At 36.3% G+C, this 19,529-nt stretch overlaps 1 protein-coding gene across 33 annotated transcripts; it reads left to right on the top strand.

Moving 5' to 3' along the window:
- The first annotated feature begins 8,793 nt into the window (after nucleotides 1-8,793).
- Nucleotides 8,794-19,480, top strand: LOC126833114 (uncharacterized). 33 transcript variants are annotated; one of them, XM_050564265.1, is made up of 3 exons: nucleotides 8,794-10,828; nucleotides 16,430-17,763; nucleotides 17,817-18,756. In XM_050564265.1, exons 2-3 carry the CDS (start codon nucleotides 16,912-16,914, stop codon nucleotides 18,300-18,302), a joined length of 1,338 nt encoding a protein of 445 aa, XP_050420222.1. In that variant the 5' UTR covers nucleotides 8,794-10,828; nucleotides 16,430-16,911; the 3' UTR covers nucleotides 18,303-18,756. The 33 variants fall into 28 exon arrangements, 13 of the variants coding, with proteins under 13 accessions (XP_050420222.1, XP_050420221.1, XP_050420220.1 ...); XR_007684880.1 differs by having other exon boundaries at nucleotides 15,043-17,763; XR_007684879.1 differs by having other exon boundaries at nucleotides 13,656-17,763.
- Nucleotides 19,481-19,529: the final 49 nt, after the last annotated feature.

Below are 19,529 nucleotides of genomic sequence, written 5' to 3'. Positions count from 1 at the left end.
ATATTAACTGAAGTAAATTCAAATCTAATTATACAATTTGACGATTATTATTTGAAAAGCATTGAAAAAGATATTACAAAATTAATGCGGGAATTTTATGGGTCCTTACGGCCATACAATATCTCGATGGCGCTTGTAATTACCGCCATAGAAGGGGACAATTTATTAAATTCAATTTTTGCATATAAAAATTCGTCAGATAAGGTAATTATTTTACTAATGTACTACGAATAGCATATGAAAACTGCACTATCTTTTAAAGGAGACGCACACTTTGGGATATATTATTAGAAGCAAATACAATTGATTTTCTAGATAGTTTTCTTAGGCGCACCGAAAATCAATTTAAAACTACATTTAGAGATCGTTTTAATAAACTAAGACCATATAATACTAGTATGGCAATAGTAATAGCTATCCAAGACAAGGACTTCTTAGTATCACAAATTACGGGGGTATTACCTGATATAGACTATACGGTTGATGAGACTATAGGCTAGGCTATGCCTAAAAAGTTCTAAGGGAGACAGGACTTGTCTCTCTTCACACCGAACTGGTATGGCTCTAGTCTTGGTCAAGTCTAACCCTCCTTAATGAAACGAATTGCTCGTACATCATTTGAAGACAAAGGTGTTTGTTCCACACGTAGTTCAAGGAAAGACAGGACTTGTCTTTTCTCACACCGAGCTCAAGGATACACACACCAGCGTCAAGTAGATTATGATTAATAATAATTGATAAGATTGTGACACTGTCACAAATTATAAATGGTAAAGTTCCTTTTATTATAGATTCTAAATTAACTGAAGATATTATCTATGGTAATAATTTGTAATTGTACTTGAATTAAAAAAAAATATTGTACTTGTACTTTGAGAAAAAAAAAAAAAATTGTATTGTACTTCGATTAAAAAATATATATTGTAATTGTATTTGAAAAAAAATTTTCAAAAAAAAAAATATATTGTAGATGCTATTAAATACTAATCCATACTAACCACTAATTTTAAATGTTTAAAAAAAAAAGAAATTATATCTAATAAATACTAACCATTAACCTATTGTATTCACTATGTATTCAAATGTATAACTATATAATGTATAACCTTATAACTATATAATGTATAACTTTTATAACTATATAACTTTTATAAACCATTGTAATTTCTAATGATATGTCACAATACACAAACATGTAATCAATGTTGTAAAAGATATTTCGTTTATGAAATGCACAAAATATCTTTTTTTTAGGAGGGAAATGTTGCTAAATTAGTCAAGAATTGCACAAATAACCGATTTCTCCTTGAATATTAATAATATTTGATGTACAACCTAAATGGGTTTTTTCTCTACTTTGTACGTAACCAAAAGGTTAACAACATCATACATGTAAATCGTAAAATTCAATTTATTCATACTGTAGTAAGCACACGCTTACTTATTACTTATTATATTATTATATTATTATATTATTATATATTTACGTACTTATCATGTACGTCACTATGACGTACATCTTTCAGGTCTCATATTACTTCCTTGACTAGCTATTTTGCAATCTGAGTAATTAACAACTTTGTTATTTGTTGTTAATACTAGTTTCTCTTGTTCTAAACCTAGTTTATGTTGTTTGTTACAATTTACTAATTTACATATTACTATTTAAGCTTATCTATTTCTCTGTACAATTGTCAGTCTTCAGCCAGTCAGTTATAACGTATTTTATTCAGTGCTTATTAAACAATTAAACTTATTTTCCAAAAGTGTTTTTATTTATAAAAGTCTACGTTTGTTCTCATATACTTTATGTATGTAAAACCCTTTTCCGGGCTTACTACATAATAATTGGTGTCAAAAGTTCGGACTTCGATTCAACCTGCGTTTTGCGCAAACTGAGACGATCACCACCATCGTTCGAAGCACCGACATCCTGACGAGTCAACACTGTCCCTAACGTTGAACGACCGATCATCGTCTAACGTTAGCAAAGGGTCGCTTGAAGCTCTCACAGCTCCAGCGAACCGCAAAATCCAAGTCATTCTTGGTCAACGCAAAGCATCTTGCAAGTAAGTCGTTGTTAAAACCCAACTCTGTTGGTCGGTGCCAAGTTCACATACACTTATCAGTCACCGCAAAACCCAAAAAAAATATTTTTTGGTCAACGCTCAGATTTTATCTGACCGCTGAGAAACCCGAGTCTTTTATTGTTTTAATACACTCGGTCGACAATAAAACGTCGCATTGTCAATTACCAGTCAAACAAGATCAGGGAAAAATCAACGACAAATCCACAGCACAGCACCGGTTCAACCTCGGCCAAGCGGGTCAAACCAACTGCAGTCTGGGTGCAACAGTAACCGTTGTCCGTCCAACGTGTGTCCAACATCTGCCGGACATCTGTCCATCGTCTACCAATACTTAACCATGAATGTATTTAAAACCATCGTATTATTTACAATTTTTTATGGTGCGCAGGCACAGAAAAATTATACAGTACAGGAACTATCCCAACCTTCGGGTATATTCTTTGAAAATCAAGGCACAGTTAGAGTTATCACTTCTACATGGACGCTAGCAGCTTATTTTAGTACAATTTCATTTCAGCAGGATGCTATTACGCTTAACCATACGGTTCAAAAATCCCAAACTTTGTGTGAGCATGGCAACCTTAACACTCATCTTTCTCAAGATGTTAAAGACGCATGTTGGACCTTTGTTAGTTCTTTAAAGGCTATGGTTAATGATGCCATAGAAAAACGCTCGTTACTATTAGACTCTATCGGTCACCAAACGCGTGATAAAAGATCAGCTCCTTTCGAAATGGTAGGTCAAATAGCACATAATTTATTTGGGGTTTGTGACGAAAATTGTGTACGTAAGTACAATTTCTATATATCTACACTAGAAAACCAAAATATAAATACCTTAAAGCTTGTTAATAAACAAACTAAAATTATTAAATTATTACAAAAAGAACATACATTTCTTAATTCTTCTATTTCTTTTTTGTCAACTTCAATGTCTAATATGAGTAAGGAAATGTCAGAATATTCTTTTGCTAACATTATGGGAGACCATAATACGCACGTTAAATTAATTCTTGGTGCATACATGCACAACACAACTATCTTAGCAGACGTATTAAATTACGCTTCGACAGGACATATTCATCCATATGTATTAAATAAACAAGAATTTATTAACAATCTAAGAGACATCAAGGTTTCTCTTCCATCAGGGACAGACTTACCTGTCAGTATTAGTGATCAAAATTTAGCCGAACTTATACAATTATCAGACTTGAGTATATTTGCTACTAATAACAGTATTGTATTTTTAATTAAACTACCGTTAGTTTATCAAACTCATTTAACATTGTATTCAGTTCTTGCTAAACCTGTTAAAATGTATAATAATAACATATATGTTTATGTTAAACCTGCTTCCCAATATTTAGCTATAAGCAGATCGCATGAATATTATACTAGTTACTCCGAGTTGGACCTATTAAGATGTAAGATATCCACTTCTTTTTTGCTATGTCCAGAAATCCAAACACTACATCCTACAAATTTGAAACCTACTTGTGAGATCACATTATTCCAAAATCCACGATATTTCCCTTCTAATTGTCATATCCAATACTTAAATTTATCTTATTCTATTTTTCACAAATTACATACTAAAAACCAGTGGTTATTTGTTACTCCGTTCGATGTTCTTTACATTACTTGCGATGACATCACTGAACGTATTACAGCCACTATCGAAGGGGTAGGCTATTATCTCTTAATGAGACTTGCACAGCGTACGGTCAAAATGATATCCTCCTTCCTACTCCTATCTCTCATGAACATTATATTGATGTAATTCCTCTTACAAATATTGTACCTCTTACCGACAACTCATTAATTAATTACCCTATTACAGTAATTTCTGATTATATATCTATTCATAATCTTAACGATTTATTAAAACTAAAATCTAATTATATACAGCCAGAGCACGTTCAATCGTACTCTCTTTTTATTACAATTCTTATTATATTATTAATTGGTAACTTAATTTTCTTTCTTATTTTTACTACTGTCAAATCACTCAATAATAAAACACCCACAATCGAAGGAACAGCAGAAGAATTAACTGAACTTCATAATAATACAGATAATTGTAATGATACAACTATTGTTTTAGATCCCAACCCTTCTGTAACAAATGTAGTTAATACAAGTCACTTTGACATACCTCATTCTAGTACTATGTACTCGGTATATCCGAGACTTTAATTTTTTTTATGTATTTGTTCTGTTTAATTGGTATTAACTATTGTTTATATATATATACTTATGTATAGGTGATGGATGTTATTATAGATTAGTATTGTTTACTATTGTCTATCTTTGTATTATTATTATTGTAATTCTCTGTTTATTTTGTTTAATTTTTTTTTTTGGGGAAAACCCATTGTTTTCAATGTATTTTCCATTTTGTGGTGGGGGTGTAGTAAGCACACGCTTACTTATTACTTATTATATTATTATATTATTATATTATTATATATTTACGTACTTATCATGTACGTCACTATGACGTACATCTTTCAGGTCTCATATTATTTCCTTGACTAGCTATTTTGCAATCTGAGTAATTAACAACTTTGTTATTTGTTGTTAATACTAGTTTCTCTTGTTCTAAACCTAGTTTATGTTGTTTGTTACAATTTACTAATTTACATATTACTATTTAAGCTTATCTATTTCTCTGTACAATTGTCAGTCTTCAGCCAGTCAGTTATAACGTATTTTATTCAGTGCTTATTAAACAATTAAACATATTTTCCAAAAGTGTTTTTATTTATAAAAGTCTACGTTTGTTCTCATATACTTTATGTATGTAAAACCCCTTTCCGGGCTTACTACAATACCAATACTAAGAAACCGTATACTTTGAACAACTAAAGATTGTAAAAACACACAAACAAACACATTAAATATTGTATAAATCATCTATCCGACAATGTTCCGCAATTAACAGTGGACAGCTTAGCCATTCACCAACAACCCGGACTCGAGAATTGGCAATTGCACAACTGGAAAAAGGTCATCAATGCGGGGATGCCAAGGACTCCTTCCACTCCACCCGGATGGCCATTTTGCGTAAATACCAGCCGCTTCGCCATAGCAAGTCAGAAGTGTTCTGGCTGCGTATTATCCAAGATACCTGAAACAAGACACTCGTTTTTACTGTTTGTGTACTGAATTTATGCTTGTTAAAATACATAGCTTACTTTATCTTTGTTATTGAAAGTATTCTTTTAATTTAAAAACTTCCAAATTCCATATTTAACCTTTGTGTTCTAAGTCTTCAAAGGCCACAGACTTGACAGACTTAACACACCTAATAACCTGACATTTGCGCATGACGCAGCAACGGACGTCGAATTCACGAAATGCATCTTTGACAGTGTCATTAGACGATTTTCATATCCATTGTTATCCATTGACCTTTTTCCGGTCACCAAGGCGGGGATGCCAATGACTCCTTCCATTCCACCCGGATGGCAATTTTGCGTAAATACCAGCCGCTTCGCCACACCAATTCAGAAGTGTTTTGGCTGTGTATTGCTCCACGTACCTGCAACAAAACTCTTATTATACTGTTTGTGCATTAACTTTATGCGTATAAAAATACATACCTTATCAAATCTTTGTCATCGAAAGTATTCTTTTAATTAAAAACACCCATCTACCATCTTCAACCTTTGTGTTTTAAGTCTCCAAAGGCCATAGACTTAACACTGGCGCAGTGGCGGTACGATTGTCAAAGGCGGGACTGATCATTTCCAGCATCACACCGAAGACCAATTGAAGAATTCCAGCGCTTCTTGATCTTCAACGCTCTTTGACGACCAGACGACTCAATATAAACGCTTTATTGTGAATTAATCTATAATATAAGAATATAAGATAAGTTAATTAAGTTGATTGTATGAGTAATAATAAGCAGCTAGGCACTTCTCATGTTAAGGTAGAATTAGATTTATTTGAGGTTACGTTAGAATCTAATGAAATTGATTTAATTAATTTAGACGACAGTAACGGTAGTTCTATTATTATTAATCAGGAATCTGAAACCGACCCGGTAGACCTTTTAAACAGAACATTTAGGGAAACAGATAGGCGACTAACTAGGAGTACACCAGGTGTAGTGCATGTTGAACTACAAACAGTTAGGAAAACAAAATCTAAGGTAAAAGAAATTACACAACAGCTACGGCTAATACACCAGAAATAGAAACTAATCAATCAACGATGGCTTCAACTCCTACTTTAAGTTTAACTGACACGTTACATTTAACTCCCAAATACTCCGGTGAAACGGATACTTATCAATTTTTAAATGCATGTGAGACAACAATTAATTCAGTTATATATATAGCTTGGTATATATATATCCATTTTTTTTTAGCATATCGTAACAGTCCTCACTACTATTCAATCAAGGTATGGCACAACAAACATCTAGCATTTTATTAGATCCTAAGGAGAAAATAAAAAAAATTAAGTCACTAGGCAAGCCTAGTAAACATGCTAGAAGACGAATAAATTATAAAAATAAAATTAAAAATGTCAAACTAGATGAAGAGATAATAAAAAAAATGTACAACATTATAGAAACAATAAAAAAATATATTTAAATTTAGCTGTAATTTTGTTGTTGTATTTGTATGTGGTTGTGTGACTCTTGTCTTTATATTTCTAGTTTGAAAAAACATGGTTTTTTTCCCAGCAATATAGCAGAGGTATATAATAATAATGTTTATTTGCACCCATAGAGGACCATAGAGCGTCATAGAATAATAGTATAGTACACATACTCATATATAAGTTGTATATGTGTATGGTATTATTAAAGCGAAATCGTCCCCGCGTTGAGAATACAATTAATGTGTGAAGAATGAAAGGATAATTAAACCGTTCCTGTGGTGCGGCGTGTCTCGTTCAATGAATCTCGTATTTATAAAATTATTTTAGCTATTGTACGATGGATGTTACAATGTAACGACTCGAATGAATACGTTTGTGAACATATAATTACGAGGCGAAATTGTTTCGTCTGTCTTTCACTAAAACGTGTAGATAGGGTTTTTCACTATCAAAACTTACTATGTGAGTTAGAGCTGTTAGTTCAAAATGGACAGCGATTCGTATCCATCGTCTGCTAGAACATCGGAACCATCGTCGGTTTCTTTAGCAGATTCATTTAAGTTAATTTTTTTTATTTGAAATAAAATAATATTTCCTATTTTTTTTAAATGGTCGTCAACAGATATTACTTGTGAATCAGATGCAGACGTGTTACCACCACTTCTGCGTCTTAATCAGCCAGCTATTGAAACCATTTGGCTAACTGATTCGGATTAATATGTAAGTTAGTTCAGTTTATTTTTAAATTAATGTCAAATTAATATTTTACTGTTTCTTAGGGTCTATAAGAGGTATTTACTGTAATGGATTACTGAATCCAGCCAAGTTTACGACATAACCGATTTCTCCTTGAATATTAATAATGTACACGACCTAAATGAGTTATTCTATACTTTGTATGTAACCAAAGGTAAACAACGTCATAAATTGTAAAATCCAATTATAAATTGTAAAAACCAATTTATTTATGCAACTATAAGAAATCATATACTTTGAACAACTAAAGATTGTAAAAACACACAAACAAACACATTAAATATTGTATAAATCATCTATCCGACAATGTTCCGCAATTAACAGTGGACAGCTTAGCCATTCACCAACAACCCGGACTCGAGAATTGGCAATTGCACAACTGGGAAAAGGTCACTGAGGCGGGGATCCGAAGGACTCCTTCCACTAGAACCGGATGGGCATTTTGCGTAAATACCAGCCGTTTCACCAGAGCAAGCTAGAAGTGTTCTGGCTGTGTATTATGATACACCTGCAACAAACACTCATTTTCATTGTCTGTGTATTAAATTCACGCTTATTGTAATACATATAATACCTATTTTTTGATTGAAAGTAGTAACTTCATTTACAAATCTTCCAACTTCCTTCTTCAACCTTTTGTGTGCTAAGTCTCCAAAGGCCACAGACTTGCGGGAACTTCACACTGGCGCAGCGCGGTACGATTGTCAAAGGCGGGACTGATTGCAGCATCACACCGAAGACCAATTGAAGAGTTCCAGCCTTCTTGATCTTCAACGCTCTTTGACACGACCAGACGACTCAAAAATGAACGCTCTATTGTGAGTAATCTATAATATAAGAACATAAAATAAGTTAATTAAGTTGATTGTATGAGTAATAATAAGCAGTTAGACACTTCTCATGTTAAGAAAGAATTAGATTTATCTGAGGTTACGTTAGAATCTAATGAAATTGATTTAATTAATTTAGACGACAGTAACGGTAGTTCTATTATTATTAATCAGGAATCTGAAACCGACCCGATATACCTTTTAAACAGAACATTTAGGGAAACAGATAGGCGATTAACTAGGAGTACACTAGGTGTAGTGCATGTTGAACTACAAACGGTTAGGAAAACAAAATCTAGGACAAAACAAATTAACACAACAGCTACGGCTAATACACCAGAAATAGAAACTAATCAAGCAACGATGTCTTTAACTCCCACTTTAAGTTTAACTGACGCGTTACATTTAACTCCTAAATACTCCGGTGAAACGGATATTTATCAATTTTTAAATGCATGTGAGGCAATAATTAATTCAGTTAGTGCCGATCAAATACCGCTCTTGTTAAAAATGGTTATAAGCACCAAGCTTACGGGCCGTGCATTTAATTGTACTAAATATAAAACTTTAGCATCATGGGAGGAGTTGAAGAAATCATTGCTTGACGCGTTTGAAACACCTTTTGCAGCGGCTAACTTACAAATTCAATTAAATATAATAAGAATGAACAAAAATGAAACAGTTAATAGTTATAATGAACGGGTAGATGAAGTTTATCAAAAATTATGTAACGCTTTAGCCGCAGGGAAATCAAAGGAAGACGCGAAAATTATAAATGAAAACGTAAAAACACAGGCTCTGGTTAGTTATATTAATGGGTTAAATGAACAACTTAAATTTGAAGTTAAAACTAAAAATCCTCTTACACTTGATAGTGCTATGCAAACCGCAGTCCTAGCCGAAAAGGACTTGATCACTTACAGAGGGGTACAGGATATGTTTAAATCACAAAACGCAGGGAATAATTTTAATACGGGTCCAAATAACAACGGGAATAGGGGTTTTCAGTCACCAAGGAATAATGGCAATAATAATAATCGGGGTAACAATTTTAATGGTAATCGTCCTAATGTAGATAATAGACGTTGTAGGATTTGCAATCAAATAGGTCATATATCCTATAATTGTAGACTAAACACTAACAATGGCAATAATAATAATAGACCTCCACCTCAGCAAAATAGGCAAATTATCAATCGGGGAATTTTAATTCGAATAATGCGGGTCCCATTGTCTGTAATTATTGTGGCAAAATCGGTCACGGGGAGTCTGTTTGGCATGAATAGTGCATTGTGGGCGGACTAGTTGCACAGATGGTACTATAAAAACCTGTTTCATCGTTAAAACGTTTAGTATATTAATTTTACCCATTGTGGCCTCACGAACTGCATATAAATAAGCTCAAATATGGATCTCGGTATCAGTCAATTTCCAAACTTGCAATTGACACAATTGTACTCGTCGCGCAACAAAAATTACAACGATCATGGACTTGCAAGAGACCGAAGTGTTCACCCAGGAACATCCGCCGACTCCACCGACAACGCCGGTGAAACCGAAAAAACAAACAACTCTCAAACGGCGATCCAATACAAAAATGGGGTTTTCTTCAACACTGGAACAACAGAATAAAAAAAAACAAACCAATCAAGTAATAGAACTAGTGGACTCCGAGGACGAATCGAATCAGAAAACATGGAAAGAAATGCAATCTACAACTCTGCTGAACTTACCGTTGAAAACCATCGTAGACCTGGCAGACTTTCAGTATTTTTCGGGCTTCATGGAAGTACTATTGACGGACGACGTACTAATACAAACGTTAACGCTAATGCCAACAATTTCGGTGGTCGTGATGATGGCTATTTTGGTGAACAAGAACCCGATGCCGAACTTGTCCAGAGCCGAAGTATTATCAACACTGCTAAACTTCCAGCTCTGGAAAAGTCCGACATTAAGAGTCATGATAAACTTGAAGAACAAAATGTATTCAATTCCGGTATCCCTCGATCCAAATACCGAAAACGCTCAGCACAACAAGAATCTGTTCGATTCGTATCTAATACTGCTGGGTCAGATTTATTGGAAAACAGAGGATTGCTTAGAGAATACGCCGTTAAGTTGTATAACGAATATATGGGAAGAAATTCCGCTTACCTCTCGGACATATGTGTCCCTGAGGGACGCGAAGAATTTATTAAATTATATGATGAACTTAACATGGGACTCCAACAATGCGATCAATCAACGCGTGAACAATTCCGACTCGCCTCAGAACACGGCGACCACGTCCACATCGTCCACGCGTGTACTTACTCAAACGCAGCTTGTCGCTGTTCCTGGCTCCGTCGCAGCAGCATCTGGAGAACACGTAGAAGAGTTCGATATCGACGACGAATTTTCGTCGCTGAATTCGAAATTGACGACTGGGAAAATATCCTTAGATATTTCTCTACAAAAGGACACGCAATCCAAGACTGCAAAGGCTCATGTCCTTATGGAGGACTATGTTTACGAACTCAAGATGTACAAGTAAGTTGTGAATATCATTTTACGTATTATCGACTAATGCCTATGAATTATAGGAAGGAGGATATACGCAATCTAGACAAGTCTCAATGGTACACCCGTGTCCACGTCAAAGCGGTGGGGACAGTGAAACGAGATCATCCGACCAAGAAGAAACTGGACGGACTGGTTGGCGATCTCATGGCCGATTTAAAAACCAAATCAAATCTGCGAATGGAGAAGACGTTCACTTATGGCCAAAAACATTAGACGATTTATTACTAACATATCCGTGCTGCCCGCCAGACGCCTTTTTTAACATTAAAGAATTTTACGATAATCCCAAATTAAATTACTTAGACGAATCGTCTAAAAAAGTTCGAGTCGCCTTGCGCAATTGGTGTGCCCGTATTGCCGAATGGTCCATATCTGATTTCGATAAATTTTATAACGCACCAGGTGTATTTCCTTATTTTAATGCTTATGCTCGTCAACACGATCAAGTGTATTACGACGTTAATTTTTCAGTGAAAATAGCCAATGATTTATTAGAATTACAATGAGTACGAGCAATCCCCGTGTAGTCTTTATGAAAAGAGTCGTAAATCTTGCTTTAAATAATTGCACCAACCATCTTGCACCCAGACACACATTAAATACCATAATAACTGAAGTAAATTCAGAGTTAATTATAAAATTTGATGACCATTATTTGAGAAGCATTGAAAAAGATATTACAAATTTAATGAGGGAACTTTATGGGTCCTTACGACCATACAACATCTCAATGGCACTCGTAAACGCCGCCATAGAGGGGGATAGCTTATTAGATCCAATTTTTGAACATGAAAATACGACAGATAAAGCGAAATATTTTACTAAAGTACTAAAAATAGCATTTGAAAATTGCACTATTTATAGAAGAAGACGATTCGTATCTAATACTGCTGGGTCAGATTTATTGGAAAACAGAGGATTGCTTAGAGAATACGCCGTTAAGTTGTATAACGAATATATGGGAAGAAATTCCGCTTACCTCTCGGACATATGTGTCCCTGAGGGACGCGAAGAATTTATTAAATTATATGATGAACTTAACATGGGACTCCAACAATGCGATCAATCAACGCGTGAACAATTCCGACTCGTCTCAGAACACGGCGACCACGTCCACATCGTCCACGCGTGTACTTACTCAAACGCAGCTTGTCGCTGTTCCTGGCTCCGTCGCAGCAGCATCTGGAGAACACGTAGAAGAGTTCGATATCGACGACGAATTTTCGTCGCTGAATTCGAAATTGACGACTGGGAAAATATCCTTAGATATTTCTCTACAAAAGGACACGCAATCCAAGACTGCAAAGGCTCATGTCCTTATGGAGGACTATGTTTACGAACTCAAGATGTACAAGTAAGTTGTGAATATCATTTTACGTATTATCGACTAATGCCTATGAATTATAGGAAGGAGGATATACGCAATCTAGACAAGTCTCAATGGTACACCCGTGTCCACGTCAAAGCGGTGGGGACAGTGAAACGAGATCATCCGACCAAGAAGAAACTGGACGGACTGGTTGGCGATCTCATGGCCGATTTAAAAACCAAATCAAATCTGCGAATGGAGAAGACGTTCACTTATGGCCAAAAACATTAGACGATTTATTACTAACATATCCGTGCTGCCCGCCAGACGCCTTTTTTAACATTAAAGAATTTTACGATAATCCCAAATTAAATTACTTAGACGAATCGTCTAAAAAAGTTCGAGTCGCCTTGCGCAATTGGTGTGCCCGTATTGCCGAATGGTCCATATCTGATTTCGATAAATTTTATAACGCACCAGGTGTATTTCCTTATTTTAATGCTTATGCTCGTCAACACGATCAAGTGTATTACGACGTTAATTTTTCAGTGAAAATAGCCAATGATTTATTAGAATTACAATGAGTACGAGCAATCCCCGTGTAGTCTTTATGAAAAGAGTCGTAAATCTTGCTTTAAATAATTGCACCAACCATCTTGCACCCAGACACACATTAAATACCATAATAACTGAAGTAAATTCAGAGTTAATTATAAAATTTGATGACCATTATTTGAGAAGCATTGAAAAAGATATTACAAATTTAATGAGGGAACTTTATGGGTCCTTACGACCATACAACATCTCAATGGCACTCGTAAACGCCGCCATAGAGGGGGATAGCTTATTAGATCCAATTTTTGAACATGAAAATACGACAGATAAAGCGAAATATTTTACTAAAGTACTAAAAATAGCATTTGAAAATTGCACTATTTATAGAAGAAGACGATTCGTATCTAATACTGCTGGGTCAGATTTATTGGAAAACAGAGGATTGCTTAGAGAATACGCCGTTAAGTTGTATAACGAATATATGGGAAGAAATTCCGCTTACCTCTCGGACATATGTGTCCCTGAGGGACGCGAAGAATTTATTAAATTATATGATGAACTTAACATGGGACTCCAACAATGCGATCAATCAACGCGTGAACAATTCCGACTCGTCTCAGAACACGGCGACCACGTCCACATCGTCCACGCGTGTACTTACTCAAACGCAGCTTGTCGCTGTTCCTGGCTCCGTCGCAGCAGCATCTGGAGAACACGTAGAAGAGTTCGATATCGACGACGAATTTTCGTCGCTGAATTCGAAATTGACGACTGGGAAAATATCCTTAGATATTTCTCTACAAAAGGACACGCAATCCAAGACTGCAAAGGCTCATGTCCTTATGGAGGACTATGTTTACGAACTCAAGATGTACAAGTAAGTTGTGAATATCATTTTACGTATTATCGACTAATGCCTATGAATTATAGGAAGGAGGATATACGCAATCTAGACAAGTCTCAATGGTACACCCGTGTCCACGTCAAAGCGGTGGGGACAGTGAAACGAGATCATCCGACCAAGAAGAAACTGGACGGACTGGTTGGCGATCTCATGGCCGATTTAAAAACCAAATCAAATCTGCGAATGGAGAAGACGTTCACTTATGGCCAAAAACATTAGACGATTTATTACTAACATATCCGTGCTGCCCGCCAGACGCCTTTTTTAACATTAAAGAATTTTACGATAATCCCAAATTAAATTACTTAGACGAATCGTCTAAAAAAGTTCGAGTCGCCTTGCGCAATTGGTGTGCCCGTATTGCCGAATGGTCCATATCTGATTTCGATAAATTTTATAACGCACCAGGTGTATTTCCTTATTTTAATGCTTATGCTCGTCAACACGATCAAGTGTATTACGACGTTAATTTTTCAGTGAAAATAGCCAATGATTTATTAGAATTACAATGAGTACGAGCAATCCCCGTGTAGTCTTTATGAAAAGAGTCGTAAATCTTGCTTTAAATAATTGCACCAACCATCTTGCACCCAGACACACATTAAATACCATAATAACTGAAGTAAATTCAGAGTTAATTATAAAATTTGATGACCATTATTTGAGAAGCATTGAAAAAGATATTACAAATTTAATGAGGGAACTTTATGGGTCCTTACGACCATACAACATCTCAATGGCACTCGTAAACGCCGCCATAGAGGGGGATAGCTTATTAGATCCAATTTTTGAACATGAAAATACGACAGATAAAGCGAAATATTTTACTAAAGTACTAAAAATAGCATTTGAAAATTGCACTATTTATAGAAGAAGACGATTCGTATCTAATACTGCTGGGTCAGATTTATTGGAAAACAGAGGATTGCTTAGAGAATACGCCGTTAAGTTGTATAACGAATATATGGGAAGAAATTCCGCTTACCTCTCGGACATATGTGTCCCTGAGGGACGCGAAGAATTTATTAAATTATATGATGAACTTAACATGGGACTCCAACAATGCGATCAATCAACGCGTGAACAATTCCGACTCGTCTCAGAACACGGCGACCACGTCCACATCGTCCACGCGTGTACTTACTCAAACGCAGCTTGTCGCTGTTCCTGGCTCCGTCGCAGCAGCATCTGGAGAACACGTAGAAGAGTTCGATATCGACGACGAATTTTCGTCGCTGAATTCGAAATTGACGACTGGGAAAATATCCTTAGATATTTCTCTACAAAAGGACACGCAATCCAAGACTGCAAAGGCTCATGTCCTTATGGAGGACTATGTTTACGAACTCAAGATGTACAAGTAAGTTGTGAATATCATTTTACGTATTATCGACTAATGCCTATGAATTATAGGAAGGAGGATATACGCAATCTAGACAAGTCTCAATGGTACACCCGTGTCCACGTCAAAGCGGTGGGGACAGTGAAACGAGATCATCCGACCAAGAAGAAACTGGACGGACTGGTTGGCGATCTCATGGCCGATTTAAAAACCAAATCAAATCTGCGAATGGAGAAGACGTTCACTTATGGCCAAAAACATTAGACGATTTATTACTAACATATCCGTGCTGCCCGCCAGACGCCTTTTTTAACATTAAAGAATTTTACGATAATCCCAAATTAAATTACTTAGACGAATCGTCTAAAAAAGTTCGAGTCGCCTTGCGCAATTGGTGTGCCCGTATTGCCGAATGGTCCATATCTGATTTCGATAAATTTTATAACGCACCAGGTGTATTTCCTTATTTTAATGCTTATGCTCGTCAACACGATCAAGTGTATTACGACGTTAATTTTTCAGTGAAAATAGCCAATGATTTATTAGAATTACAATGAGTACGAGCAATCCCCGTGTAGTCTTTATGAAAAGAGTCGTAAATCTTGCTTTAAATAATTGCACCAACCATCTTGCACCCAGACACACATTAAATACCATAATAACTGAAGTAAATTCAGAGTTAATTATAAAATTTGATGACCATTATTTGAGAAGCATTGAAAAAGATATTACAAATTTAATGAGGGAACTTTATGGGTCCTTACGACCATACAACATCTCAATGGCACTCGTAAACGCCGCCATAGAGGGGGATAGCTTATTAGATCCAATTTTTGAACATGAAAATACGACAGATAAAGCGAAATATTTTACTAAAGTACTAAAAATAGCATTTGAAAATTGCACTATTTATAGAAGAAGACGATTCGTATCTAATACTGCTGGGTCAGATTTATTGGAAAACAGAGGATTGCTTAGAGAATACGCCGTTAAGTTGTATAACGAATATATGGGAAGAAATTCCGCTTACCTCTCGGACATATGTGTCCCTGAGGGACGCGAAGAATTTATTAAATTATATGATGAACTTAACATGGGACTCCAACAATGCGATCAATCAACGCGTGAACAATTCCGACTCGTCTCAGAACACGGCGACCACGTCCACATCGTCCACGCGTGTACTTACTCAAACGCAGCTTGTCGCTGTTCCTGGCTCCGTCGCAGCAGCATCTGGAGAACACGTAGAAGAGTTCGATATCGACGACGAATTTTCGTCGCTGAATTCGAAATTGACGACTGGGAAAATATCCTTAGATATTTCTCTACAAAAGGACACGCAATCCAAGACTGCAAAGGCTCATGTCCTTATGGAGGACTATGTTTACGAACTCAAGATGTACAAGTAAGTTGTGAATATCATTTTACGTATTATCGACTAATGCCTATGAATTATAGGAAGGAGGATATACGCAATCTAGACAAGTCTCAATGGTACACCCGTGTCCACGTCAAAGCGGTGGGGACAGTGAAACGAGATCATCCGACCAAGAAGAAACTGGACGGACTGGTTGGCGATCTCATGGCCGATTTAAAAACCAAATCAAATCTGCGAATGGAGAAGACGTTCACTTATGGCCAAAAACATTAGACGATTTATTACTAACATATCCGTGCTGCCCGCCAGACGCCTTTTTTAACATTAAAGAATTTTACGATAATCCCAAATTAAATTACTTAGACGAATCGTCTAAAAAAGTTCGAGTCGCCTTGCGCAATTGGTGTGCCCGTATTGCCGAATGGTCCATATCTGATTTCGATAAATTTTATAACGCACCAGGTGTATTTCCTTATTTTAATGCTTATGCTCGTCAACACGATCAAGTGTATTACGACGTTAATTTTTCAGTGAAAATAGCCAATGATTTATTAGAATTACAATGAGTACGAGCAATCCCCGTGTAGTCTTTATGAAAAGAGTCGTAAATCTTGCTTTAAATAATTGCACCAACCATCTTGCACCCAGACACACATTAAATACCATAATAACTGAAGTAAATTCAGAGTTAATTATAAAATTTGATGACCATTATTTGAGAAGCATTGAAAAAGATATTACAAATTTAATGAGGGAACTTTATGGGTCCTTACGACCATACAACATCTCAATGGCACTCGTAAACGCCGCCATAGAGGGGGATAGCTTATTAGATCCAATTTTTGAACATGAAAATACGACAGATAAAGCGAAATATTTTACTAAAGTACTAAAAATAGCATTTGAAAATTGCACTATTTATAGAAGAAGACGATTCGTATCTAATACTGCTGGGTCAGATTTATTGGAAAACAGAGGATTGCTTAGAGAATACGCCGTTAAGTTGTATAACGAATATATGGGAAGAAATTCCGCTTACCTCTCGGACATATGTGTCCCTGAGGGACGCGAAGAATTTATTAAATTATATGATGAACTTAACATGGGACTCCAACAATGCGATCAATCAACGCGTGAACAATTCCGACTCGTCTCAGAACACGGCGACCACGTCCACATCGTCCACGCGTGTACTTACTCAAACGCAGCTTGTCGCTGTTCCTGGCTCCGTCGCAGCAGCATCTGGAGAACACGTAGAAGAGTTCGATATCGACGACGAATTTTCGTCGCTGAATTCGAAATTGACGACTGGGAAAATATCCTTAGATATTTCTCTACAAAAGGACACGCAATCCAAGACTGCAAAGGCTCATGTCCTTATGGAGGACTATGTTTACGAACTCAAGATGTACAAGTAAGTTGTGAATATCATTTTACGTATTATCGACTAATGCCTATGAATTATAGGAAGGAGGATATACGCAATCTAGACAAGTCTCAATGGTACACCCGTGTCCACGTCAAAGCGGTGGGGACAGTGAAACGAGATCATCCGACCAAGAAGAAACTGGACGGACTGGTTGGCGATCTCATGGCCGATTTAAAAACCAAATCAAATCTGCGAATGGAGAAGACGTTCACTTATGGCCAAAAACATTAGACGATTTATTACTAACATATCCGTGCTGCCCGCCAGACGCCTTTTTTAACATTAAAGAATTTTACGATAATCCCAAATTAAATTACTTAGACGAATCGTCTAAAAAAGTTCGAGTCGCCTTGCGCAATTGGTGTGCCCGTATTGCCGAATGGTCCATATCTGATTTCGATAAATTTTATAACGCACCAGGTGTATTTCCTTATTTTAATGCTTATGCTCGTCAACACGATCAAGTGTATTACGACGTTAATTTTTCAGTGAAAATAGCCAATGATTTATTAGAATTACAATGAGTACGAGCAATCCCCGTGTAGTCTTTATGAAAAGAGTCGTAAATCTTGCTTTAAATAATTGCACCAACCATCTTGCACCCAGACACACATTAAATACCATAATAACTGAAGTAAATTCAGAGTTAATTATAAAATTTGATGACCATTATTTGAGAAGCATTGAAAAAGATATTACAAATTTAATGAGGGAACTTTATGGGTCCTTACGACCATACAACATCTCAATGGCACTCGTAAACGCCGCCATAGAGGGGGATAGCTTATTAGATCCAATTTTTGAACATGAAAATACGACAGATAAAGCGAAATATTTTACTAAAGTACTAAAAATAGCATTTGAAAATTGCACTATTTATAGAAGAAGACGATTCGTATCTAATACTGCTGGGTCAGATTTATTGGAAAACAGAGGATTGCTTAGAGAATACGCCGTTAAGTTGTATAACGAATATATGGGAAGAAATTCCGCTTACCTCTCGGACATATGTGTCCCTGAGGGACGCGAAGAATTTATTAAATTATACGATGAACTTAACATGGGACTCCAACAATGCGATCAATCAACGCGTGAACAATTCCGACTCGTCTCAGAACACGGCGACCACGTCCACATCGTCCACGCGTGTACTTACTCAAACGCAGCTTGTCGCTGTTCCTGGCTCCGTCGCAGCAGCATCTGGAGAACACGTAGAAGAGTTCGATATCGACGACGAATTTTCGTCGCTGAATTCGAAATTGACGACTGGGAAAATATCCTTAGATATTTCTCTACAAAAGGACACGCAATCCAAGACTGCAAAGGCTCATGTCCTTATGGAGGACTATGTTTACGAACTCAAGATGTACAAGTAAGTTGTGAATATCATTTTACGTATTATCGACTAATGCCTATGAATTATAGGAAGGAGGATATACGCAATCTAGACAAGTCTCAATGGTACACCCGTGTCCACGTCAAAGCGGTGGGGACAGTGAAACGAGATCATCCGACCAAGAAGAAACTGGACGGACTGGTTGGCGATCTCATGGCCGATTTAAAAACCAAATCAAATCTGCGAATGGAGAAGACGTTCACTTATGGCCAAAAACATTAGACGATTTATTACTAACATATCCGTGCTGCCCGCCAGACGCCTTTTTTAACATTAAAGAATTTTACGATAATCCCAAATTAAATTACTTAGACGAATCGTCTAAAAAAGTTCGAGTCGCCTTGCGCAATTGGTG

The sequence above is a fragment of the Adelges cooleyi genome, unplaced genomic scaffold (assembly GCF_023614345.1).
Source record: "Adelges cooleyi isolate 19-005CV unplaced genomic scaffold, UGA_ACOO_1.1 ACOO_flye_CR_arks_rails_tigmint_CR_PRNA_19, whole genome shotgun sequence".
In the NCBI taxonomy this organism is placed as follows: domain Eukaryota; kingdom Metazoa; phylum Arthropoda; class Insecta; order Hemiptera; family Adelgidae; genus Adelges; species Adelges cooleyi.
Note: the sequence above shows the minus strand (reverse complement) of the source record. Positions and strands in the feature narration are given on the sequence as shown.